General features: G+C 41.4%; 1 protein-coding gene across 1 annotated transcript in view; it reads left to right on the forward strand.

Annotated features, from left to right (window-relative positions):
- Positions 1-4,520, forward strand: part of LOC311132371 (RNA polymerase II subunit A C-terminal domain phosphatase-like) — a 103,480-nt gene extending 98,960 nt beyond the window's left edge. The window contains exon 13 of the mRNA XM_084165626.1: positions 1,887-4,520. Coding sequence (XP_084021752.1) covers positions 1,887-2,052 — 166 coding nt within the window. The 3' untranslated portion in view covers positions 2,053-4,520. The remainder of the gene's footprint in view (positions 1-1,886) is intronic.
- The last annotated feature ends 17,343 nt before the right edge of the window (positions 4,521-21,863 follow it).

The following is a 21,863-nucleotide window of genomic DNA, read 5'->3' on the forward strand; positions in this document are numbered from 1 at the left end:
AGGAGAATTCGGTTATATACAGGTAGGTCAGTGCCAGGACTCTTATTCCAATGTGCAGCGGTACTGGAGGGATTGAGGAAGGAATGTACATGTAAACAGGTGTAAAAGTGGCTGGTAGCAGGATGTAAACAGGGGTAAAAGTGGCTGGTAGCAGGATGTAAACAGGGGTAAAAGTGGCTGGTAGCAGGATGAATACTAATTTTAATTTGTTCCACCTCAGCGCGTCTGATCACAAGTCAGACACACCAAATGCGTTTGATGGATCCTTTTTGTCGTTTTCTAATGCATCTTAAGGGGAGAGTAATCCAACAGGGACTGAAAGTAATCAGATTACATTTAGAAAGTAACCTACCCAAACATGAGTAAGTAAAGTCCAGTAACAGCTTTTTTTGATGAATTGAAAGGAAAATAGAGTAATATCAACCCACAAGGCGTGTGGTCAAGTGATTTGCCGTAAACATAAGCACCACCACTTGTGGTTCACCACAAAATCAAACGGCAGTGGGCGTCGGCCTTTGGCGGTTCTAGTTTTAATGAACACACTAATCAAGAGTGTTGCTGCTCTGTGGGGGAGGGGTTGGTGAGAGGGGTTAGGGGGACAAACTGACAGAAGACCACTCTGAGAGAGTCCCCTTCTCATCTCTGTGGAGGTGTGTGTGGTATAATCCTACTGTACACGCCCTCCTACCTGCCTCATTAGCATCACGCTAACAACCCCTCTGCTGAGGAGGTGTCACTGGGGGGAGAGGGGAGGTGTCACAGAGCCAGGGGTGGAGGAGGGGAGAGGTGGGCATGTTTAACCCTTCAACCCCTGGAGGAAGTCCCTCGGTCTCTTGAATACACATGTTATTCTCTCCCTCTCTGTTTTTTTACATTTACATTTTAGTCAATTAGCAGACGCTCTTATCCAGAGCGACTTACAGTTAGTGAGTGCATTCATTTTCATACTGGCCCCCCTTGGGAATCGAACCCACAACCCTGGCGTTGCAAGCGCCATGCTCTACCAACTGAGCTACAGAGGACCACATTGAGCTACAGAGGACAACATTGAGCTACAGAGGACGACATGCCGTGTGCTCTGTCTGTGTGACTTTCTCTCTATTACTGCCTCTTCTTTGTTCTCTTCTTCTTTTCTTCTCTCTGTTCTCTGTCTCTCCACCACAGCACAGTTATTTTTTTTGTAGCAGGACCGAGGCTTCACATCTCCTAGCAGTTGTCTTTCTCTCGTTCTCAGCCTTTTGTGAATGGCGTCGGCTGGGGGAGAATAGAACTACAGTAGCAGTAACTAGACAGCTCCAGTAAAATAAAACTAGCTGCAGCTCTGTGGAGAAGAGAAGAGTCTCAGGGGTGTTACTGTTCTCAGGGGTGTTACTGTTCTCAGGGGTGTTACTGTTCTCAGGGGTGTTACTGTTCTCAGGGGTGTTACTGTTCTCAGGGGTGTTACTGTTCTCAGGGGTGTTACTGTTCTCAGGGGTGTTACTGTTCTCAGGGGTGTTACTGTTAGAGCAGTCTTGTGTGGAACAAGGCAAATTATGAATCTTCAATATAGTGGTGAGTCCTTTTCATGTTGGATAGGGGCATATGAGATTTGGTACATCAGTAACACCCTGTTCTGTCTGAATATTGTTGCAATAGTTACCAAAGAGCCCCACATGGCTGCAAAACGGTTCAGTTTTCATGTCTGGTTGTTTCCTCAACATTGTTGCCTTTGTGTTTCGCTGCATTGCTCTTTCTGGTAATGGATAAATGACATGCCTTCAGTATGATCTATACACATTATATAACATCATGCATATTAGGAGACAATTCGATTTGTATCAATATCAGTAAGTGTCAAGATAAAAGGTTTTACTCATCAATCAACCATTCTCTCCCTCTCTCTCCAGGGGACAGAAGCGCAAGCTCACTGAGGCCAAGGAGGAGGAAGTGGAGGAAGAGAGGGAGTCGGCGGACGAGTCCACTAAGGATTCTAATGAGGAAGAGGAAGGAAGCAGCTCAGAGGCTGATGAGATGGCTGCTGCCCTGGATGCGGAACTTAACGACTTCATGTGAGGATGAATTTGATTTGGACAAATTAACTGGAAGTTTGATTGGACGTTTGTGAACAATGCCTCACAGAACCACTCCCCTGAGTTACCCCAGCAACTTTTCAACCACATGGTACCTGAATCTTTCTGTTTCTACGCTATGCGTACGTGTGTGGATGTGTTTTAACAAGTTGAATGTGTTGTACAGAATGAAAAGGTAGGTTAGTACAGTAGGATAACGTCGGTATCTAAATATAGTTGTAGATCATTTTTAGGGTTAATGTAGAAACTTTCAACAAACACCGTTTTATTGTAAGATAAAAATAGGAGAGATTTTGGCTAATTTAGTTTAACTTGAGTTTGTTTTTCTATTAAGACTTTTATATAAATTCAACAAATTACTGAATTCGTTGGTCGTATGATGCCAAAGAGTCTGATCTAGGCCAATCAGAGCCTGCAGCTAAACATTTTACTCTGACGTCACATCCTGTGTTCCTATTTCCTGTTGTTTTTTAGGGGTAAATCATTAAAACATTGTTACCAGCAGAACGACTAAGACGCCTGAATGTGTCCCATTGGATCTTTTCCTCGCTGTTGTTATTCTCTACTGTGGTGTTGGTACCAGAGCCATGTATAGAGATCGATATGTGTATATGACTCTGGTTGGTACCTTATGAAGTCAACTGAGCTATCTGAGACAAACACCCAGGATGCACTGCAATATCATCCTCATCTTCATCATACAACCGTTAGTTATCACTGTTTATCTTCTGACTGACCTGGCTGAAAGCTCAAAGCAGGAAGTATACAAGTTGCACTGTGGCGGCAGTCCTGGCTCCACCAATGAGCTGTGCTGGTCCTCCTGACTCTACCAATCAGCAGTGCCGGTCTCCCTGGCTTCACCAATGAGTGGTGCCGGTCCTCCTGGCTCCATCAATGTTCTTGATCAACCTTTCTAACACCAACTTCGAAAGGTAGAGATGGAGGATTCTAGTGCCCAAAAGGCCATTCTAACATGGGCAGTGCCATTGATGACTTACACCATTTAAAAATAGTTAGCTGGGACTTCCTATGGGTTAAGGAAGAATCACATAATTCCATCCAAGTCATCAGGAGGGATCAGCCAATGATTTATACTCGTGAGCAAACATTCCATAACTGCAGGTGGCAGTAAATCGCCAACCTTGGCTTTATACCGGTTGAAATAACACACTCCTGGTGGCATTAACACCATTTCAGTTTTTTTGCTAACTCATAGAAGTAGTAGAAGAAGAAAATGGACTACTTCAAAATGGAGATGACCTCAATGGTGCTGCCCGTACTCTCACAGACTCCATAATGGGACAGATGCAATGATGCCATGTCAATGGTTGAGACCCATTTACCTGTCAAAGGGTTATGGTCGAGACCCACCAACCAGGTCACTGCCTCAACCTCCACTCACTGGAACCTGTGGTTGGTGGAGCTTGTGTTGTTGTTTATTGTTGTTTTGCTTTATGCCATTCTTCTTATTAGGTCTTATAGCTACTTCTAGCAGGTGATTTATATTTTTAGCCACTTGCAGAGGCATTGATTTACTAACATTTCAGCCAGGTTATAGAGTTCACCAAGTGTCCAAGTCTCAACTGCTCTTAGTAGGGACGTCAAACATTCAGGCAGCTGCACAGACACTAAGGAGGCTCTAGTCTAAAGCACCCAGTTAAATTGTGTTTGAGAGCATTTTTTAACTGTAAATGCTTAAATGAGTGAGATAGATGTCATTGTTGAATAGTTTGAGGGGGCAACGTATACTATCATCTTAAATTGACATGTTGAACTATTTTGCCATATAAAATTATTTTATTATTTCCCTAATGTGGACAGTTTGTGTTACTACCTTACAAACTCGCATTTTCACGTCTTAGAATTGAGTGAAATTAGACCATTTTTACCTCAGATTGGTGTTGTTAGTATAAAGGTTTATAGTCATCACGATGACCTAAGATAAATTGCTAACTGTTGTCACTGTTGATATATCCTATGACGCGTTGTGATTCGTTGAAGTTAACTAACAGAAAAAGTGATTTGTTGCCTTTTCCTTGATGGCAGCATCCTGAAATTAACACCTGCTATTCCAAAGTATAGATGTAAACCTTCTACAAGTTCTCATCTAACCAACCATGTACAGTGCCGTCAGAAAGTATTCACACCCCTTTACTTTTTCCACATTTTGTGTTACATCCTGAATTTTAAATGGATTAAATATTTTTTTTAATTGTCACTGGTCTACACACAATACCCCATAATGTCAAAGTGGAATTGTTTACAAATTAAAAATGAAAAGCTGAAATGTCTTGAGTCAATAAGTATTCAACCCCTTTGTTATGGCAAGCCTAAATATATTCTGGAGTAAATATGTGCTTAACAAGTCACGTAAATGGTCCTCTGTAGCTCAGCTGGTAGAGCACGGCGCTTGTAACGCCAAGGTAGTGGGTTCGATCCCCGGGACCACCCATACACAAAAAAAAAAAAAAATGTATGCACACATGACTGTAAGTCGCTTTGGATAAAAGCGTCTGCTAAATGGCATATTATTATTATATTATTATAAATTGCATGGACTGTGTGAATGACTACCTCATCACTGTACCCCACACCATACAACTATCTGTAAAGTCCCTCAGTCGAACAGTGAATTTCAAACACAGATTCAATCACAAAGACAAAAACAAAAATACATTGAATATCCCTTTGAGCATGGTGAAGTTATTAATTACATTTTGGATGGTGTATCAATACACCCAGTCATTACAAAGATACAGGCGTCCTTCCTAACTCAGTTGCCAGAGAGGAAGGAAACCGCTGAGGGATTTCACCATGATGCCAATGGTGACTTTAAAACAGAGTTCAATGGCTGTGATAGCAGAAAACTGAGGATGGATCAACAACATTGTAGTTACTCCACAATACTAACCTAACTGACAGAGGGAAAAGAAGGAAGCCTGTACAGAATAAAACGTTTTACAAAACATGCATCCTGTTTACACAAGGCACTAAAGTAATACTGCAAAAAATATGGCAAACCAATTAACTTTTAGTCCTGAATACAAAGTGTTATTTTTTGGGCAAATCTAATACAGCACATTACCACTCTCCATATTTTCAAGCATAGTGGTGGCTGTATCATGCTATGGGTATGCTTGTAATCGTTAAGGACTGGGGAGTTTTTCAGGATAAAAAAGAAACGGAATGGAGCTAAGCACATGCAAAATCCTAGAGGAAAACCTGGTTCAGTCTGCTTTCCATCAGACACTGGGAGGTGAATTCACCTTTCAGCAGTACAATAACCTAAAACACAAGGCCAAATCTACACTGGAGTTGCTTACCAAGAAGACAGTGAATGTTCCTGAGTGGCTGAGTTACAGTTTTGACTTAAATCTACTTTAAGATCTATGGCAAGACCTGAAAATGGTTGATCATCAACCAATTTGACAGAGCTTGAAGAATTGTGAAAATAATAATGGGCAGATGTTGCACAATCCATGTGTGGAAAGCTATTAGAGACTTACCCAGAAAGACTCACAGCTGTAATCGGTGCTTCTACAAAGTATTGACATTTTCAATAAATTTGCAAACATTTCTAAATGCATGTTTTCACTTTGTCTTTATGGTGTATTGTGTGTAGATGGGTAATCATTTTTTGATTTAATCCATTTTGAATTCAGCTGTAATGCAACAAAATGTGGAATAAGTCAAGGGGTATGAATGCTTTCAGGAAGGCACTGTATGGGTTATTCCAAGATTCCGTGTGGCCTTTGAATAGTGTTAATTTAAACAGCGCTACACCCTAAACATTTGCCCCTTGTCCTATTGATTTCAGCGTGATATCGATGGAAGTGATTAACAAAAAAAGTGTTGTTACACTTACCGCGTTGGCGACTCACTTGAATCAAAATGCAACACTTCAAAATGTAGCTAGCTGTCTTCTACAAATTGTCCTCTAACCAGTGATGTACACATTATTCCCAGATTCTTTGTTTTTTTAGCAGTGTTAGTTTTAACAGGACGTGCAACCTCATCTCCCCCTCTCGCACAATTGTTTTCAACGTGATAATCAATATGAGTGATTGATAAAACATTGTTGCGTTTCTGTAGCTGACTGTGTTCTCCTGGTTGTCAGTGATGTAAAAATATCTCCGGTTCCCCCGGTACATTTTATCCTTCGGTTTTCGATATATCACAAACTGTTTGTGCATATTAGTTATTGATTTGGGCACTTTAAAACTATGTTTTGACATTGGGCTATTTATCAAAATGTCTTGACAGCAGCAACAGCATAATTTTCAATTGAACTTTGGACATTCATTTCCAATGGTATTGCCCTTAATAAGGTAAAAACTGCTGAATGAGTCCAAAATAAATTGATTTATTTTGTTGATATACCAGGAATCACCTAAACTGGTTTTCCCTGCCTGCTCTTGGGTAGTGTTGGAATCCAGGGCTGCGATTGGTCAGGAGTGAGAGGTCATGGGTCAGGAGTTAAAATGCTGTGCCATTGTGATGCTGGGTCTTACATTTACATTTTAGTCATTTAGCAGATGCTCTTATCCAGAGCGACTTACAGTTAGTGAGTGCATACATAATTTTTTATATTTTTCATACTGGCCCCCCATGGGAATCGAACCCACAACCCTGGCGTTGCAAACACCATGCTCTATCAACTGAGCTACATCCCTGCCGGCCATTCCCTCCCCTACCCTGGACGACGCTGGGCCAATTGTGCGCCGCCCCATGGGTCTTCACCCAGAACATGAACTGCCACTGTACAGTGTCTCCTTAGACACTGTCACAATTTTAACCTTATTAGATAAAGTTTTAATTGTCGTTGGGACATTCACCCCACCCTTGGTTTTCTCTATTCTGTTTTTGTTTGTTGTGTTATTATTTTTAATGAAAAGACTGATATGTAAAGTGTTTATATATTCTATTTCATACTTGACAGAAAATATACTTTTGATTTAATAAAGTTTTAGTTTTTTGTCTCTCTTGATCTCTCTCGTTCTCTGTCTATGTGTCTCTGTCTGTGTGTGTGTTGAGAAGAATAAGCTGGTTGGTGCCCAGCTCAGTGGTGGCATTTATCAGCAGTCGATAAGAGATTTGTTCAGCCAGTCAGACGAACAACAGATTTACAAACAATGTCTCTGTTGGAGGGAGAGCCGACCGTTGGAGGGAGAGCCGACCGTTGGAGTGAGAGCCGACCGTCCATTACCTCTGGATGAACCGCTGCTGGCCCAGACATGGAGCATGCACACAGGCACAAAACACACACCATACACACACTATACTCATCACACACAAAACACACACACACACTCTATTGTTGTGTTACTTCACATCTCTGGACCTAATTTCCCCCACCACCATGTCACAGGAATAAATAATGACTTCAACATAAGATCATAAGAGCGAGTTGATAGACTGGCAGTGAGCCACGTGACTTTACGATAAGATGATTGGATATGAACTGAGACTTTGTTGCTGTTGCTTCTTAGGTTGTGAATTAATTATCCCTATCTTCACTGTCAGTATGTCTATTGGAGCTCTGTAGAGTCTAACATTCCCATTAGACAGACGTCTATCTACCTATCCAAGGTATTGAAAAATGCCTTGAAAGCAAACAACTTTTTCCCCATTATTCTGATGTTCGGCTGACTATAAGTATTGATTTGGGACTTCTTTAATAAATAATATTAAAATTCAATCAGTCTTCAAGATGCTTACTCACTAATAGAACTGTATTCACAATATTTTAATGGCACCTACGACATTGTTGATCAATGGAACATTTATTGTATCTGAAGAAATCCATTCCCAGCAACCATTAGACCCTGTGCCAGACATCCCTCTCACACCACTTATAATTGATACATGTGTAATAATGTGTAACGAATGGAGTGTATTGTATCGAATACGTCCCTAATGGCACCCTATTCCTTATATACACTGCTCAAAAAAATTAAGGGAACACTAAAATAACACATCCTAAATCTGAATGAATGAAATAATCTTATTAAATACTTTTTTCTTTACATAGTTGAATGTGCTGATAACAAAATCACACAAAAATTATCAATGGAAATCAAATTTATCAACCCATGGAGGTCTGGATTGGCGCAGGTGGCCACACACCTCATCAGGAGCATGCCCAGGCATTGTAGGGAGGTCATACAGGCACATGGAGGCCACACACACTACTGAGCCTCATTTTGACTTGTTTTAAGGACATTACATCAAAGTTGGATCAGCCTGTAGTGTGGTTTTCCACTTTAATTTTGAGGGTGACTCCAAATCCAGACCTCCATGGGTTGATACATTTGATTTCCATTGATAATTTTTGTGTGATTTTGTTGTCAGCACATTCAACTATGTAAAGAAAAAGTATTTAATAAGATTATTTCATTCATTCAGATCTAGGATGTGTTATTTTAGTGTTCCCTTTATTTTTTTGAGCAGTGTATATAGTGCATTACTAGTGCACTAAATAGGTTATAGGGTGCCATTCTAGACACAACCATCCTCTCATTCTAATGTATGGAACCTGAAACGCACCTCTGGGTTTCTCCTCATTATCACAGAGGTCTCATTTTCTGAATGAGCATCACACAGCAGGAGTCATCATGTAGAAGTTGATTAATAGTTTGTAATGTTGACATGGGATGGAGACTGGGGGACTGTAATAATAAATGAATACGTTTTATAGTAGATTGCTCTGGAAAAACATGACTTCCAAAGTATTTTTATATTTTCCTTTTAACCCTATTCTTACTCTCCAGGCAAAGAGCGATGTTGAGCTCATTTACGTAGTTTTTTAATTCAGTGTCAAATTATTATTTTCCATTAGGAGTGACGTAAAATACAAGATAGAAATCTCTATACAGGCATAATATATGCAGGCTTTACAGTTGTCTGTTTTATGCCATTAAATCATTTTAAGGGGTGTCCAGGTGAGATGTTGGTTATGGTTCTCCATTTCTCTCCCTCCCTCCCTCCATCCCTTCCTCAATCCCTCTCTCCCTCCATCCCACTCAGTCAGGAGGTCTTAGAGTGGCAGGGTAGGTGAGGAACAAGATCACTCAGACAAATCCTCTTTCACACCAGAATCCCTCTCATCCCTGAGGCCTTTTCTCCTAAGGTCAAGAAAATGCTTCCTGTTCCAGATGATTGACAGATGGTTGTCATCCATGGTGATCCCTTCATCTCTTATATCATGTTTCTGCCGAGTTGGCTTTTCCTCTCCTGTTTTAGGTGTCAATCACATGTTTCCAGCCAGACTGAGATGCACTATATATACAAAAGTATGTGGACACCGCTACAAATGAGTGGATTTGGCTATTTCAGTCACACCGGTTGATGACCGGTATATAACATCAAGCACACAGCCATGCAATCTCCATAGACAAACATTGGCAGTAGAATGGCCTTACTGAAGAGCTCAGTGACTTTCAATGTGGCACTGTCATAGGATGTCAGTTCGTAAAATTTCTGCCCTGCTAGAGCTGCCCCAATCAACTGTAAGTGCTGTTATTGTGAAGTGGAAACGTCTAGGAGCAACAACGGCTCAGCCACGGAGTGGTAGGCCACACAAGCTCACAGAACGGGACCGCCGAGTGCTGAAGCGCATAAAAATCGTCTGTCCCCGGTTGCAACACTCACTACCGAGTTCCAAACTGCCTCTGGAAGCAACTTCAGCACAATAACTGTTTCTTCAGGAACTTCATAAAATGGGTTTCCATGGCCGAGCAGCCGCACACAAGCATAAGATCACCATGCGCAATGCCAAGCATCGGCTGGAGTGGTGTAAAGCTCACCGCCATTGGACTCTGGAGCAGTGGAAACGCGTTCTCTGGAGTGATGAATCACGCCTCACCATCTGGCAGTCCGACGGAAGAATCTGGGTTTGGCGGATGCCAGGAAAACGCTACCAACCCGAATGCATAGTGCCAACTGTAAAGTTTGGTGGAGGAGGAATAATGGTCTGGGGCTGTTTTTCATGGTTCTGGCTAGGCCCCTTAGTTCCAGTGAACGGTAATCTTAACATAAAATGACATTCTAGACAATTCTGTGCTTCCAACTTTGTGCCAACTGTTTGGGGAAGGCCCTTTCCTGTTTCAGCATGACAATGCCCCCGTGTCAAAGCGAGGTCCATACAGAAATGGTTTGTTGAGATCGGTGTGGAAGAACTTGACTGGCCTGCAGAGAGCACTGACCTCAACCCCATCGAACACCTTTGGGATGAATTGGAACGCCGACTGCGAGCCAGGCCTAATCACCCAACATCAGTGCCCGACCTCACTAATGCTTGTGGCTGAATGAAAGCAAGTCCCTGCAGCAATGTTCCAACATCTAGTGGAAAGCCTTCCCAGAAGAGTGGAGGCTGTTATAGCAGCAAAGGGGGGACCAACTCCATATTAATGTCCATGATTTTGGAACTTTTGGTCATGTGGTGTACTGTACCTCCCAGCCAATGGTCATTTTGGTCCGGTTGACAGGTGAAGACCAGTCTATCTCAGCAGGTCTATCTCAGCCGCTCCCTGGGGGCGGGAGTGTTTGAATCACTGTGGAGATGAGAGAAAAGAGGAGACCACAGAAGAAGAAGAGCTTACATTTTACATTTTTACATTTTAGTCATTTAGCAGACGCTCTTATCCAGAGCGACTTACATGAGCAATTAGGGTTAAGTGCCTTGCTCAAGGGCACATCGACAGATTTTTCACCTAGTCGGCTCGGGGATTAGAACCAGCGACCTTTCGGTTACTGGCACAACGCTCTTAACCACTAAGCTTCTAACCTCAGGGTCTTTCCTGGATAAATACTGGTAATATAAGAGAAGAGGAGACTACATAAACTATCATTGATGAAGGTTAGGTTTCACAGATTGAAAGATGAAGAAGTCTCACAGGGTGTCTCTGTTTCTACGTGGTGTGAAGCCTTCTGCTCCTTCCTTTTACCTGACCTTCTGTACTGCCTCATCACCCTGCTGCTTTCTCCATATAGAGTATCTGTAGTTGTAAATTGGACAGGTTGCCATTTCAGAGATTAGTTCAAGGGAGGCAGGTTTGCTACTACATGAGCTGTAGTCTCTGGGTTCTGGGTTCCGAGATTACATGAGCTGTCAACTATGAGATGTTTAGCTTCTGTAACAAGTGGGTATCTCTACTCTTTTTACAGTATCTTATCCTACTCTTTAAAGGTAGTGGTTTCCCTCTGTGAACATAGACCTTTCCTGAAGTTGCAGACATGTTGTTGGTGAGCAAGTTGGCCATCCTAACGCTCTCCTACATCCTGTAGCTCTCACCTCTTCCCACGATACCACCCTGAAACGGGGATGTTAGAATGTCAGGCTTTGCTCTCCTGTATGTAGGCCAGCAAGAGGAAGCTGAACTGGCTGTTAGTGGAAAGGTCTTCAAACAGAAGGTTTCTGTTAACGGGAGACTGAGGATGACAGATCACCCTGAGTTCACCAATGTAGCAGCAGGAGCATCAAAGTTATTGCTTGAATCCATTAAAATCAATGTGCCTTGTGTGGCATATATGCAGTGATGTGTGGCATATACTTTTGATTAAAGCATAATTCTTCTTTATTGTCAATTATCGAAACGGCAATAAATCAATGATTTATTGCATAAAAGTGCACAACTTCTCAGTGGAATTGATGACCCAGTGAGAAGGAACAGACGTTTCGTTTCACGGAGTGATCACTTCATGAGACAGAGAGGAACTCAACCATGTCTTCAGATAATCACTTCAGTAACTCTCTATGTCAACCATTCATTCGATTCTAAAGTGTGTCTGTAGAAAGTTTGAGTTTGGAATATTTGCATGTTTTGAGATGCATCATCCCTCAACGTCTTCAGGATCCATTCCCAGTGTGGGCGTCAGCATGGGGTTGGCAGGGGTAAGTGAGGGTCCAACAGTAAATCAACTATGAGTGTTGCTCCCTTAACACAGCAGATGATGTAGGGATGCTGTTCAGACGCATGACAGAACACATTCAATCATCATGCAATAGTGTTCAAACTGCCCGTCCAGGCTTTACTGTCATAGATCAGTAATATACTGCTGCCATGCAAGTTTCTCAAATTCTGATTGTTTTCTCAAGTTAACTTCAGGATTAGACTAGTTTCTGAGGGAACCTCCAGCTGCCTCCCAGGGGACTGTGACTGCGTCCCAAATGGCACCCTATTCCCTATATAGTCAAATCAAATCAAATTGTATTTGTCACATGCGGCGAATACAACAGGTGTAGACCTTACCGTGAAATGCTTACTTACAAGCCCTTAACCAACAATGTCGTTTTAAGAAGTCCTCTGCGTGGTCCTCTGTGGCTCAGCTGGTAGAGCACGGCGCTTGTAACGCCAAGGTAGTGGGTTCGATCCCCGGGACCACCCATACACAAAAAATATATATATGTATGCACGCATGACTGTAAGTCGCTTTGGATAAAAGCGTCTGCTAAATGGCATATTATTATTATTAAGAAAATAGAGTTAAGAAAATATCTACTAAATATAATAAAGTGAAAATAAAAAATAAAAATAACACAAAATAACAAGAATGAGGCTATATACAGGGGGTACCGGTACCGAGTCAATGTGCGGAGGTACAGGTAAGTCAAGGTAATTTGTACATGTAGGTAGGGGTAAAGTGACTATGCATAGATAATAAACAGCAAGTAGCAGCAGTGTAAAAATAAAGGGGTGGGGGGGTGTCAATGCAAATATTCCGGGTGGCCATTTGATTAACTGTTCAGCAGTCTTATGGCTTGGGGATAGAAGCTGTTAAGGAGCCTTTTGGACCTAGACTTGGCGCTCCGGTACCACTTGCCGTGTGGTAGCAGAGAGAACAGTCTATGACTTGGGTGACTGGAGTCTTTGACAATTTTTTGGGCCTTCCTCTGACACCACTTAGTATATAGGTCCTGGATGGCAGGAAGCTTGACCCCAGTGATGTACTGGGCCGTACGCACTACCCTCTGTAGCGCCTTATGGTCGGATGCCGAGCAGTTGCCATACCAGGCGTGATGCAACCGGTCAGGAAGCTCTCGATGGTGCAGCTGTAGAACCTTTTGAGGATCTGGGGACCCATGCCAAATATTTTCTCCTGAGGGGGAAAAGGTGTTGTCGTGCCCTCTTCACAAGTTTATTGGTGTGTTTGGACCATGATAGTTTGTTGGTTGATGTGGACACCAAGGAACTTGAAACTCTCGACCCGCTCCACTACAGCTACGATGTGAATGGGGGCGTGTTCGGCCCTCCTTTTCCTGTAGTCCACGATCATCTCCTTTGTCTTGCTCATGTTGAGGGAGAGGTTGTTGTCGTGGCACCACACTGCCAGGTCTCTGACCTCCTCCCTATAGGCTGTCTCATCGTTGTCAGTGATCAGGCCTATCACCGTTGTGTCATCAGCAAACTTAATGATTGTGTTGGAGTCGTGCTTAGCCACATAGTTGTGAGTGAACAGGGAGTACAGGAGGGGACTAAGCACGCACCCCTGAGGGGCCCCCGTGTTGAGGATCAGCGTGGCAGATGGTTTATTGCCTACCCTTACCACCTAGCGGCGGCCCGTCAGGAAGTCCAGGATCCAGTTGCTGAGGGAGGTGTGTGTGGAATTCGATTGAGATTGCGTCATCTGTGGATCTGTTGGGACGGTATGCGAATTGGAGTGGGTCTAGGGTTTCCGTGGATGATGGTGTTGATGTGAGCCATGACCAGCCTTTCAAAGCACTTCATGGCTACTGACGTGAGTGCTACGGGGGCGGTAGTCATTTAGGCAGGTTACATTCGCATTCTTGGGCACAGGGACTATGGTGGTCTGCTTGAAACATGTAGGTATTACAGACTCGGTCAGGGAGAGGTTGAAAATGTCAGTGAAGACACTTGCCAGTTGGTCCACGCATGCTCTGAGTACATGTCATGGTAATCCGTCTGTCCCCGCGGCCTTGTGAATGTTGACCTGTTTAAAGGTCTTGCTCACATCAGCTACAGAGTGCGTGATCACACAGTCGTCCGAAACAGCTGGTGTTCTCATGCATGATTCAGTGTTGCTTGCCTCGAAGCGAGCATAAAAGGCATTTAGCCCGTCTGGTAGGCCCGCGTCACTGGTCTGCTCGCAGCTGAGTTTCCCTTTGTAGTCCATAATAGTTTGCAAGCTCTGCCACATCCGACGAGCATCAGAACCGGTGTAGTAGGATTCAATCTTAGTCCTGTAATGGTCAGATTTGCCAGATGGAGGGCGAGGGAGAGCTTTGTACGCGTCTCTGTGTGTGGAGTAAAGGTGGTAGTTTTTATTTTCCTCTGGTTGCACATGTCACATGCTGGTAGGAATTAGGTAAAACGGATTTGAGTTTGCCTGCATTAAAGTCCCCCGCCGTTTCTGGATGAGCATTTTCTTGTTTTCTTATGGTCTTATACAGCTCGTTGAGTGCGGTCTTAGTACCAGCGTCGGTTTGTGGTGGTAAATAGACGGCTGTGAAATATATAGATGAAAACTCTCTGTAAATAGTGTGGTCTACAGCTTATCATGAGGTACTCTACCTCAGGCGAGCAATACCTCGAGACTACCTTAATATTAGACATCGCGCACCAGCTGTTATTGACAAATAGACACACACCCCAACCTCGTCTTACCGGACGTAGCTGTTCTGTCTTGCCGATGCACGGAAAACCCAGCCAACTGTATATTATCGGTGTCGTCGTTCAGCCACGACTCGGTGAAACATAAGATATTACAGTTTTTAACATCCCGTTGGTAGGATAGTCTCGAACGGAGCTCATCCAGTTTATTCTCCAGTGATTGCACGTTGGCCAATAGAATGGATGGTAGAGGCGGGTTACCCACTCGCCGACGTAGTCTCACAAGGCACCCTGATCTGCGCCCCCTGTATTTCCTTCTTTTCTTCATGCAAATGACGGGGATTTGGGCCTTGTCCAGGAGCAGCATTATATCCTTCGCGTCAGACTCATTAAAGAAAAAATCTTAGTCCAGTTCGAGGTGAGTAATTGCTGTTCTGATATCCAGAAGCTCTTTTCAGTCATAAGAGACGGTAGCATCAACATTACAGTGGGGAAAAAAAGTATTTAGTCAGCCACCAATTGTGCAAGTTCTCCCACTTAAAAAGATGAGAGAGGCCTGTAATTTTCATCATAGGTACACGTCAACTATGACAGACAAACTGAGAAAAAAAATCCAGAAAATCACATTTTTAGTTAATTTATTTGCAAATTATGGTGGAAAATAAGTATTTGGTCACCTACAAACAAGCAAGATTTCTGGCTCTCACAGACCTGTAACTTCTTCTTTAAGAGGCTCCTCTGTCCTCCACTCGTTACCTGTATTAATGGCACCTGTTTGAACTTGTTATCAGTATAAAAGACACCTGTCCACAACCTCAAACAGTCACACTCCAAACTCCACTATGGCCAAGACCAAAGAGCTGTCAAAGGACACCAGAAACAAAATTGTAGACCTGCACCAGGCTGGGAAGACTGAATCTGCAATAGGTAAGCAGCTTGGTTTGAAGAAATCAACTGTGAGAGCAATTATTAGGAAATGGAAGACATACAAGACCACTGATAATCTCCCTCGATCTGGGGCTCCACGCAAGATCTCACCCCGTGGGGTCAAAATGATCACAAGAACGGTGAGCAAAAATCCCAGAACCACACGGGGGGACCTAGTGAATGACCTGCAGAGAGCTGGGACCAAAGTAACAAAGCCTACCATCAGAAACACACTACGCCGCCAGGGACTCAAATCCTGCTTAAGCCAGTACATGTCCAGGCCCGTCTGAAGTTTGCTAGAGTGCATTTGGATGATCCAGAAGAGGATTGGGAGAATGTCATATGGTCAGATGAAACCAAAATATAACTTTTTGGTAAAAACTCAACTCGTCGTGTTTGGAGGACAAAGAATGTTGAGTTGCATCCAAAGAACACCATACCTACTGTGAAGCATGGGGGTGGAAACATCATGCTTTGGGGCTGTTTTTCTGCAAAGGGACCAGGATGACTGATCCGTGTAAAGGAAAGAATGAATGGGGCCATGTATCGTGAGATTTTGAGTGAAAACCTCCTTCCATCAGCAAGGGCATTGAAGATGAAACGTGGCTGGGTCTTTCAGCATGACAATGATCCCAAACACACCGCCGGGCAACGAAGGAGTGGCTTCGTAAGAAGCATTTCAAGGTCCTGGAGTGGCCTAGCCAGTCTCCAGATCTCAACCCCATAGAAAATCTTTGGAGGGAGTTGAAAGTCCGTGTTGCCCAGCGACAGCCCCAAAACATCACTGCTCTAGAGGAGATCTGCATGGAGGAATGGGCCAAAATACCAGCAACAGTGTGTGAAAACCTTGTGAAGACTTACAGAAAACGTTTGACCTGTGTCATTGCCAACAAAGGGTATATAACAAAGTATTGAGAAACTTTTGTTATTGACCAAATACTTATTTTCCACCATAATTTGCAAATAAATTCATTAAAAATCCTACAATGTGATTTTCTGGATTTTGTTTTATAATTTTGTCTGTCATAGTTGACGTGTACCTATGATGAAAATTACAGGCCTCTCTCATCTTTTTAAGTGGGAGAACTTGCACAATTGGTTGCTGACTAAATACTTTTTTCCCCACTGTATGTACAAAAGAAGTTACGAACAATGCGAAACAACACACAAAATAGCACAATTGGTTAGAAGCCCGTAAAACGGCAGCCATCCCCTCCGGCACCCCTATGGGCCCTAGTCAAAAGTAGAGCACACTATAAAGGGAATAAGGTACCATTGGAGGGGAGCCTGTGTCCTGCTTGTTTTGCTTAGTAAAGCCAACTTTAGAAAACAGGGTTTTGGTGCTATTGAGCGCTTTCCAGTCTTAGGTTCCCAAAATAACTCATGCTTGTATTTCAATAGCTGCAGTGTAAATCTGATGTGTTTAATGCTGCTGGTAATAACTGGGTCAGTTCAACAAGACAAGACAGCAGCTCCTTGTGTGTGCCCCTGTGTGCCTGCGTGCCTTCCTTATAATTCTGGTATCTTTAGGTGCCATGTTGAATTTGTATGCTTCTCAACACTAATTTTTAAGTGCTGGTTCAGGAGCAACTATTGGGGGCCTGTGGTGCTACTGTCAAAGTGAATGCTCTGTAACTCAATCATGTCCCTCTCACATGCTTCTAACATGTCCCTCTTTGTCTGTCAACCCGTGACTCTGTCCCTTGTGTCACCTGTAGTGACGGGGCATACTATTCAGAATCCCAGACCTCAGCAGCCAATTTCCCACTCCTCCAGTCATACAGCGGTTGGTTGTTAATGCTGTGGGTATTTTTGTCCAAAGGCACAATAGAGTTTTAGCTGCTGCTTATTTTAAATATTAAAGTGGAACTACTCAGCGGTTTTTACTGAGAGTACATTATGGCAGCATGCACCTATGTGACTTTATAAATCCACCAATGTGAATTTACAGTGTAATGGAGTTTTAAAATTAAATAATGCCACCAGAGCTCACGAAGAGGTGGAAAGCCTGAGTGGACCCCTCATCACATCACAGATGGAACTGGGAATAGCACTAGATGTTGTTTCATTATAAATGTTTTATCTGAACCATATTGTGTTCAGTAAAAAATGGTTGAACTTGGAGATTTGACAGTGGTGTGGAGATACCATTCTTCTCTCTATCTCTGTGACATTAGGGGGATCACTGGCCTCAATATTACCTTCTAGGAACATTAGATTTCTTTATAGTAGCTATGTATATTTTCAGCCAATATGGTCTGGATGATTTGGTTGTTTGAAAATCGGTTCAAATTTGCCTTGGGTCTTTCTTTTTACTATGCACTATGCCCTTTCAAATGAGAGATGATTTTCTAGCCTTGAAGCAAAATACCAGGAACCATGTATTTGATGCCCCTTCTGAACTTCAGCTTTAGAATCATTATGTTTCTCAAAGCAGAACCAGAGGTCTGAGGGGTCCTGCAGACGAGGCTGGTAGGAGGAGCAATAGGAGGGGGGCTCATTGTAACGGCTGGAATGGATTCAATGGAATGGAGTCAAACATGTGGTTTCCATATGTTCAATGCGTTTGATACCGTTCCATATATTCCATTCCAGCCATTACAATGAGCCCGTCCTCCTATAGCTACTCCCACCAGCCTCCTCTGATATCCATGTTCCTTCCACCACACAACAACAACCAGCCAGTCACCTCTCTCACCACGCCTCCCTAGGCTGCTTCACAACGGCTAAGGATTCTGACAGAGCTACCAAGCTATACAACAACCTTCCCTTTAAAGCACCTCTCTCTCAGATGGATACTGTGTTTTTAGCCTCCAGCTGTTATGAGGCTAGCTCATCATATACAGACAGTCTATGAAGACCATTTCCTTTTATAGTGTATATAGTAGCTGGCTTATGAATATTTCAAGATTCTCTGTATTATAAATTAATAGTGGGAACAATAATATTTTCGTTGATGGTGAGATATTATACCTTGCAGGAAGTGCTATTTTACCTATATCTGTAATTTAGACACAGTAGGTCCACGTCAGGTAGGAAACTTATAACAGCAACATTAACAGTTGTAGGGATTTATGAATTATCATAGAGATGATGATCTGTGTAACTGTAAAATGCATCCCCCATCCAATCACACAGATCTCCAGAGCCAGGTGATGTGATCTCTTCCCCTCTTTCCTTCTCTCTATCTGTCTTCCCCTCATTGCAGTGTGAACTAAGGTTATGTACATTTCATGAAGAGAATTTGTGGACTTCCTAAAGATTCCAACTCTAGCCCATCTATCTGTGGTTGTATGATTTCTTACAGTCATAAGGCCTCTCACAGGGCCCCAAGTCTCCCTGCGGCCGGTTTGTCTTTGTTGGCTCTTTGTTTCCAGTGTTGAGAGGAAATGATAACATTTAGCTACTATAGGACATGATAACATTTAGCTACTATAGGAAATAACATTTAGATACTATAGGACATGATAACATTTACCTACTATAGGACATGATAATATTTAGCTACTATAGGACATGATAACGTTTAGCTACTATATGACATTATAACATTTAGCTACTATAGGACATGATAACATTTAGCTACTATAGGACATGATAACATTTAGCTACTATAGGACATGATAACATTTAGCTACTATAGGAAATTATAACATTTATTTAGCTACTATAGGACATGATAACGTTTAGCTACTATAGGAAATTATAACATTTAGCTACTATATGACATGATAACATTTAGCTACTATGGGAAATGATAACATTTAGCTACTATAGGAAATAACATTTAGCTACTATAGGAAATTATAACATTTAGCTACTATAGGAAATGATAACATTTAGCTACTATAGGGCATGATAATGTTTAGCTACTATAGGAAATGATAACATTTAGCTACTATAGGAAATGATAACATTTAGCTACTATAGGAAATTATAACATTTAGCTACTATAGGACATGATAACCTTTAGTTACTATAGGAAATTATAACATTTAGCTACTATAGGACATTATAACATTTAGCTACTATGGGAAATTATTACATTTAGCTACTATGGGAAATAACATTTAGCTACTATAGAAAATTATAACATTTAGCTACTATAGGACATGATAACGTTTAGCTACTATAGGAAATGATAACATTTAGCTACTGTAGGAAATTATAACATTTAGCTACTATAGGAAATTATAACATTTAGCTACTATAGGAAATGATAACTTTTAGCTACTATAGGACATTATAACATTTAGCTACTATAGGAAATGATAACTTTTAGCTACTATAGGACATTATAACATTTAGCTACTATAGGAAATTATAACATTTAGCTACTATAGGACATGATAACGTTTAGCTACTATAGGAAATGATAACATTTAGCTACTATAGGAAATAACATTTAGCTACTATAGGAAATTATAACATTTAGCTACTATAGGAAATTATAACATTTAGCTACTATAGGAAATTATAACATTTAGCTACTATATGACATGATAACGTTTAGCTACTATTGGAAATGATAACATTGAGCTACTATAGGAAATAACATTTAGCTACTATAGGAAATTATAACATTTAGCTACTATAGGACATGATAACCTTTAGTTACTATAGGAAATGATAACATTTAGCTACTATAGGACATAATAACATTTAGCTACTATGGGAAATTATTACATTTAGCTACTATGGGAAATAACATTTAGCTACTATAGAAAATTATAACATTTAGCTACTATAGGACATGATAACGTTTAGCTACTATAGGAAATGATAACATTTAGCTACTGTAGGAAATTATAACATTTAGTTACTATAGGAAATGATAACTTTTAGCTACTATAGGACATTATAACATTTAGCTACTATAGGAAATGATAACATTTAGCTACTTTATGACATGATAACATTTAGCTACTGTGGGAAATGATAACATTTAGCTACTATAGGAAATAACATTTAGCTACTATAGGAAATTATAACATTTAGCTACTATAGGACATGATAACGTTTAGCTACTATAGGAAATGATAACATTTAGCTACTATAGGAAATAACATTTAGCTACTATATGAAATGATAACATTTAGCTACTATAGGAAATTATAACATTTAGCTACTATAGGAAATGATAACATTTAGCTACTATATGACATGATAACGTTTAGCTACTATTGGAAATGATAACATTGAGCTAGTATAGGAAATAACATTTAGCTACTATAGGAAATGATAACATTTAGCTACTATAGGACATGATAATGTTTAGCTACTATAGGAAATGATAACATTTAGTTACTATAGGAAATGAAAACATTTAGCTACTATAGGAAATGATAACCTTTAGCTACTATAGGAAATGATAACATTTAGCTACTATAGGAAATGATAACATTTAGCTACAATAGGAAATTATAACATTTAGCTACTATAGGAAATTATAACATTTAGTTACTATAGGAAATGATAACATTTAGCTACTATAGGAAATGATAACATTTAGCTACAATAGGAAATGATAACATTTAGCTACAATAGGAAATGATCAAATTTACTGCCACTGCACTACTCAGGAGGGAGTCAGGGGGGAGATATTGTTTTGCAGAACTGTGTTAAAAAAGTATTGGTTTTCTTTCAAATTCTTTAGCTGGGCTTGTTTTAGCTTTCCTGGTGCAATGGAACCAACGTGATAGTCCCCAAAGTGCAAACCACTCCAGACAGGCTCAATCGAAGAGCAGCTCCTCGGGTAGTGTTGTGCCTGGAGATATTTACAGAGACTGTGAGGCTTTAATGTTTGGACATTAGAGATCATCATGACTTAAGATTTTCCTTTTCAAGTGCTGTAGCCTCTTAATTAATGTTGACTTCCCCAACTTCCTGGAAACTCACACAGTGTATGTTTGAATACTTGAGCCTCACTGAAAAACTAGCAGTTCACAGTGCTGAGGTCTAGGACGCTGCTGTTGTGACACTTTGTGACACTTCATAACTACAGCATGCCATACAATACAGAACCTTATGGTGGATGGGCTGCTGACAGGAAGACAGGCAGAAGAGAAAGAAAAAAAAAGAGAAAGAAAGACAAACGGTCTCTAACATCTGCAGACCGCTCTGTTTATAAGACATGTTGTAAGAACCATGACAGGAGGTGTAGTATACAGTTCATCTATGGACAGATGTCTGAGCCATGTAGCACATGCAGCTCTCTATTTTCTGGCTGTTTCCCCCGTTGACGTTCGATGATTTGCCGTTGAATGTGAGGCACATGAACCATTATGATGGGGGAGGG

This window comes from Coregonus lavaretus (genome assembly GCF_964263955.1).
Source record: "Coregonus lavaretus genome assembly, chromosome: 7".
Classification (NCBI taxonomy): Eukaryota; Metazoa; Chordata; class Actinopteri; order Salmoniformes; family Salmonidae; genus Coregonus; species Coregonus lavaretus.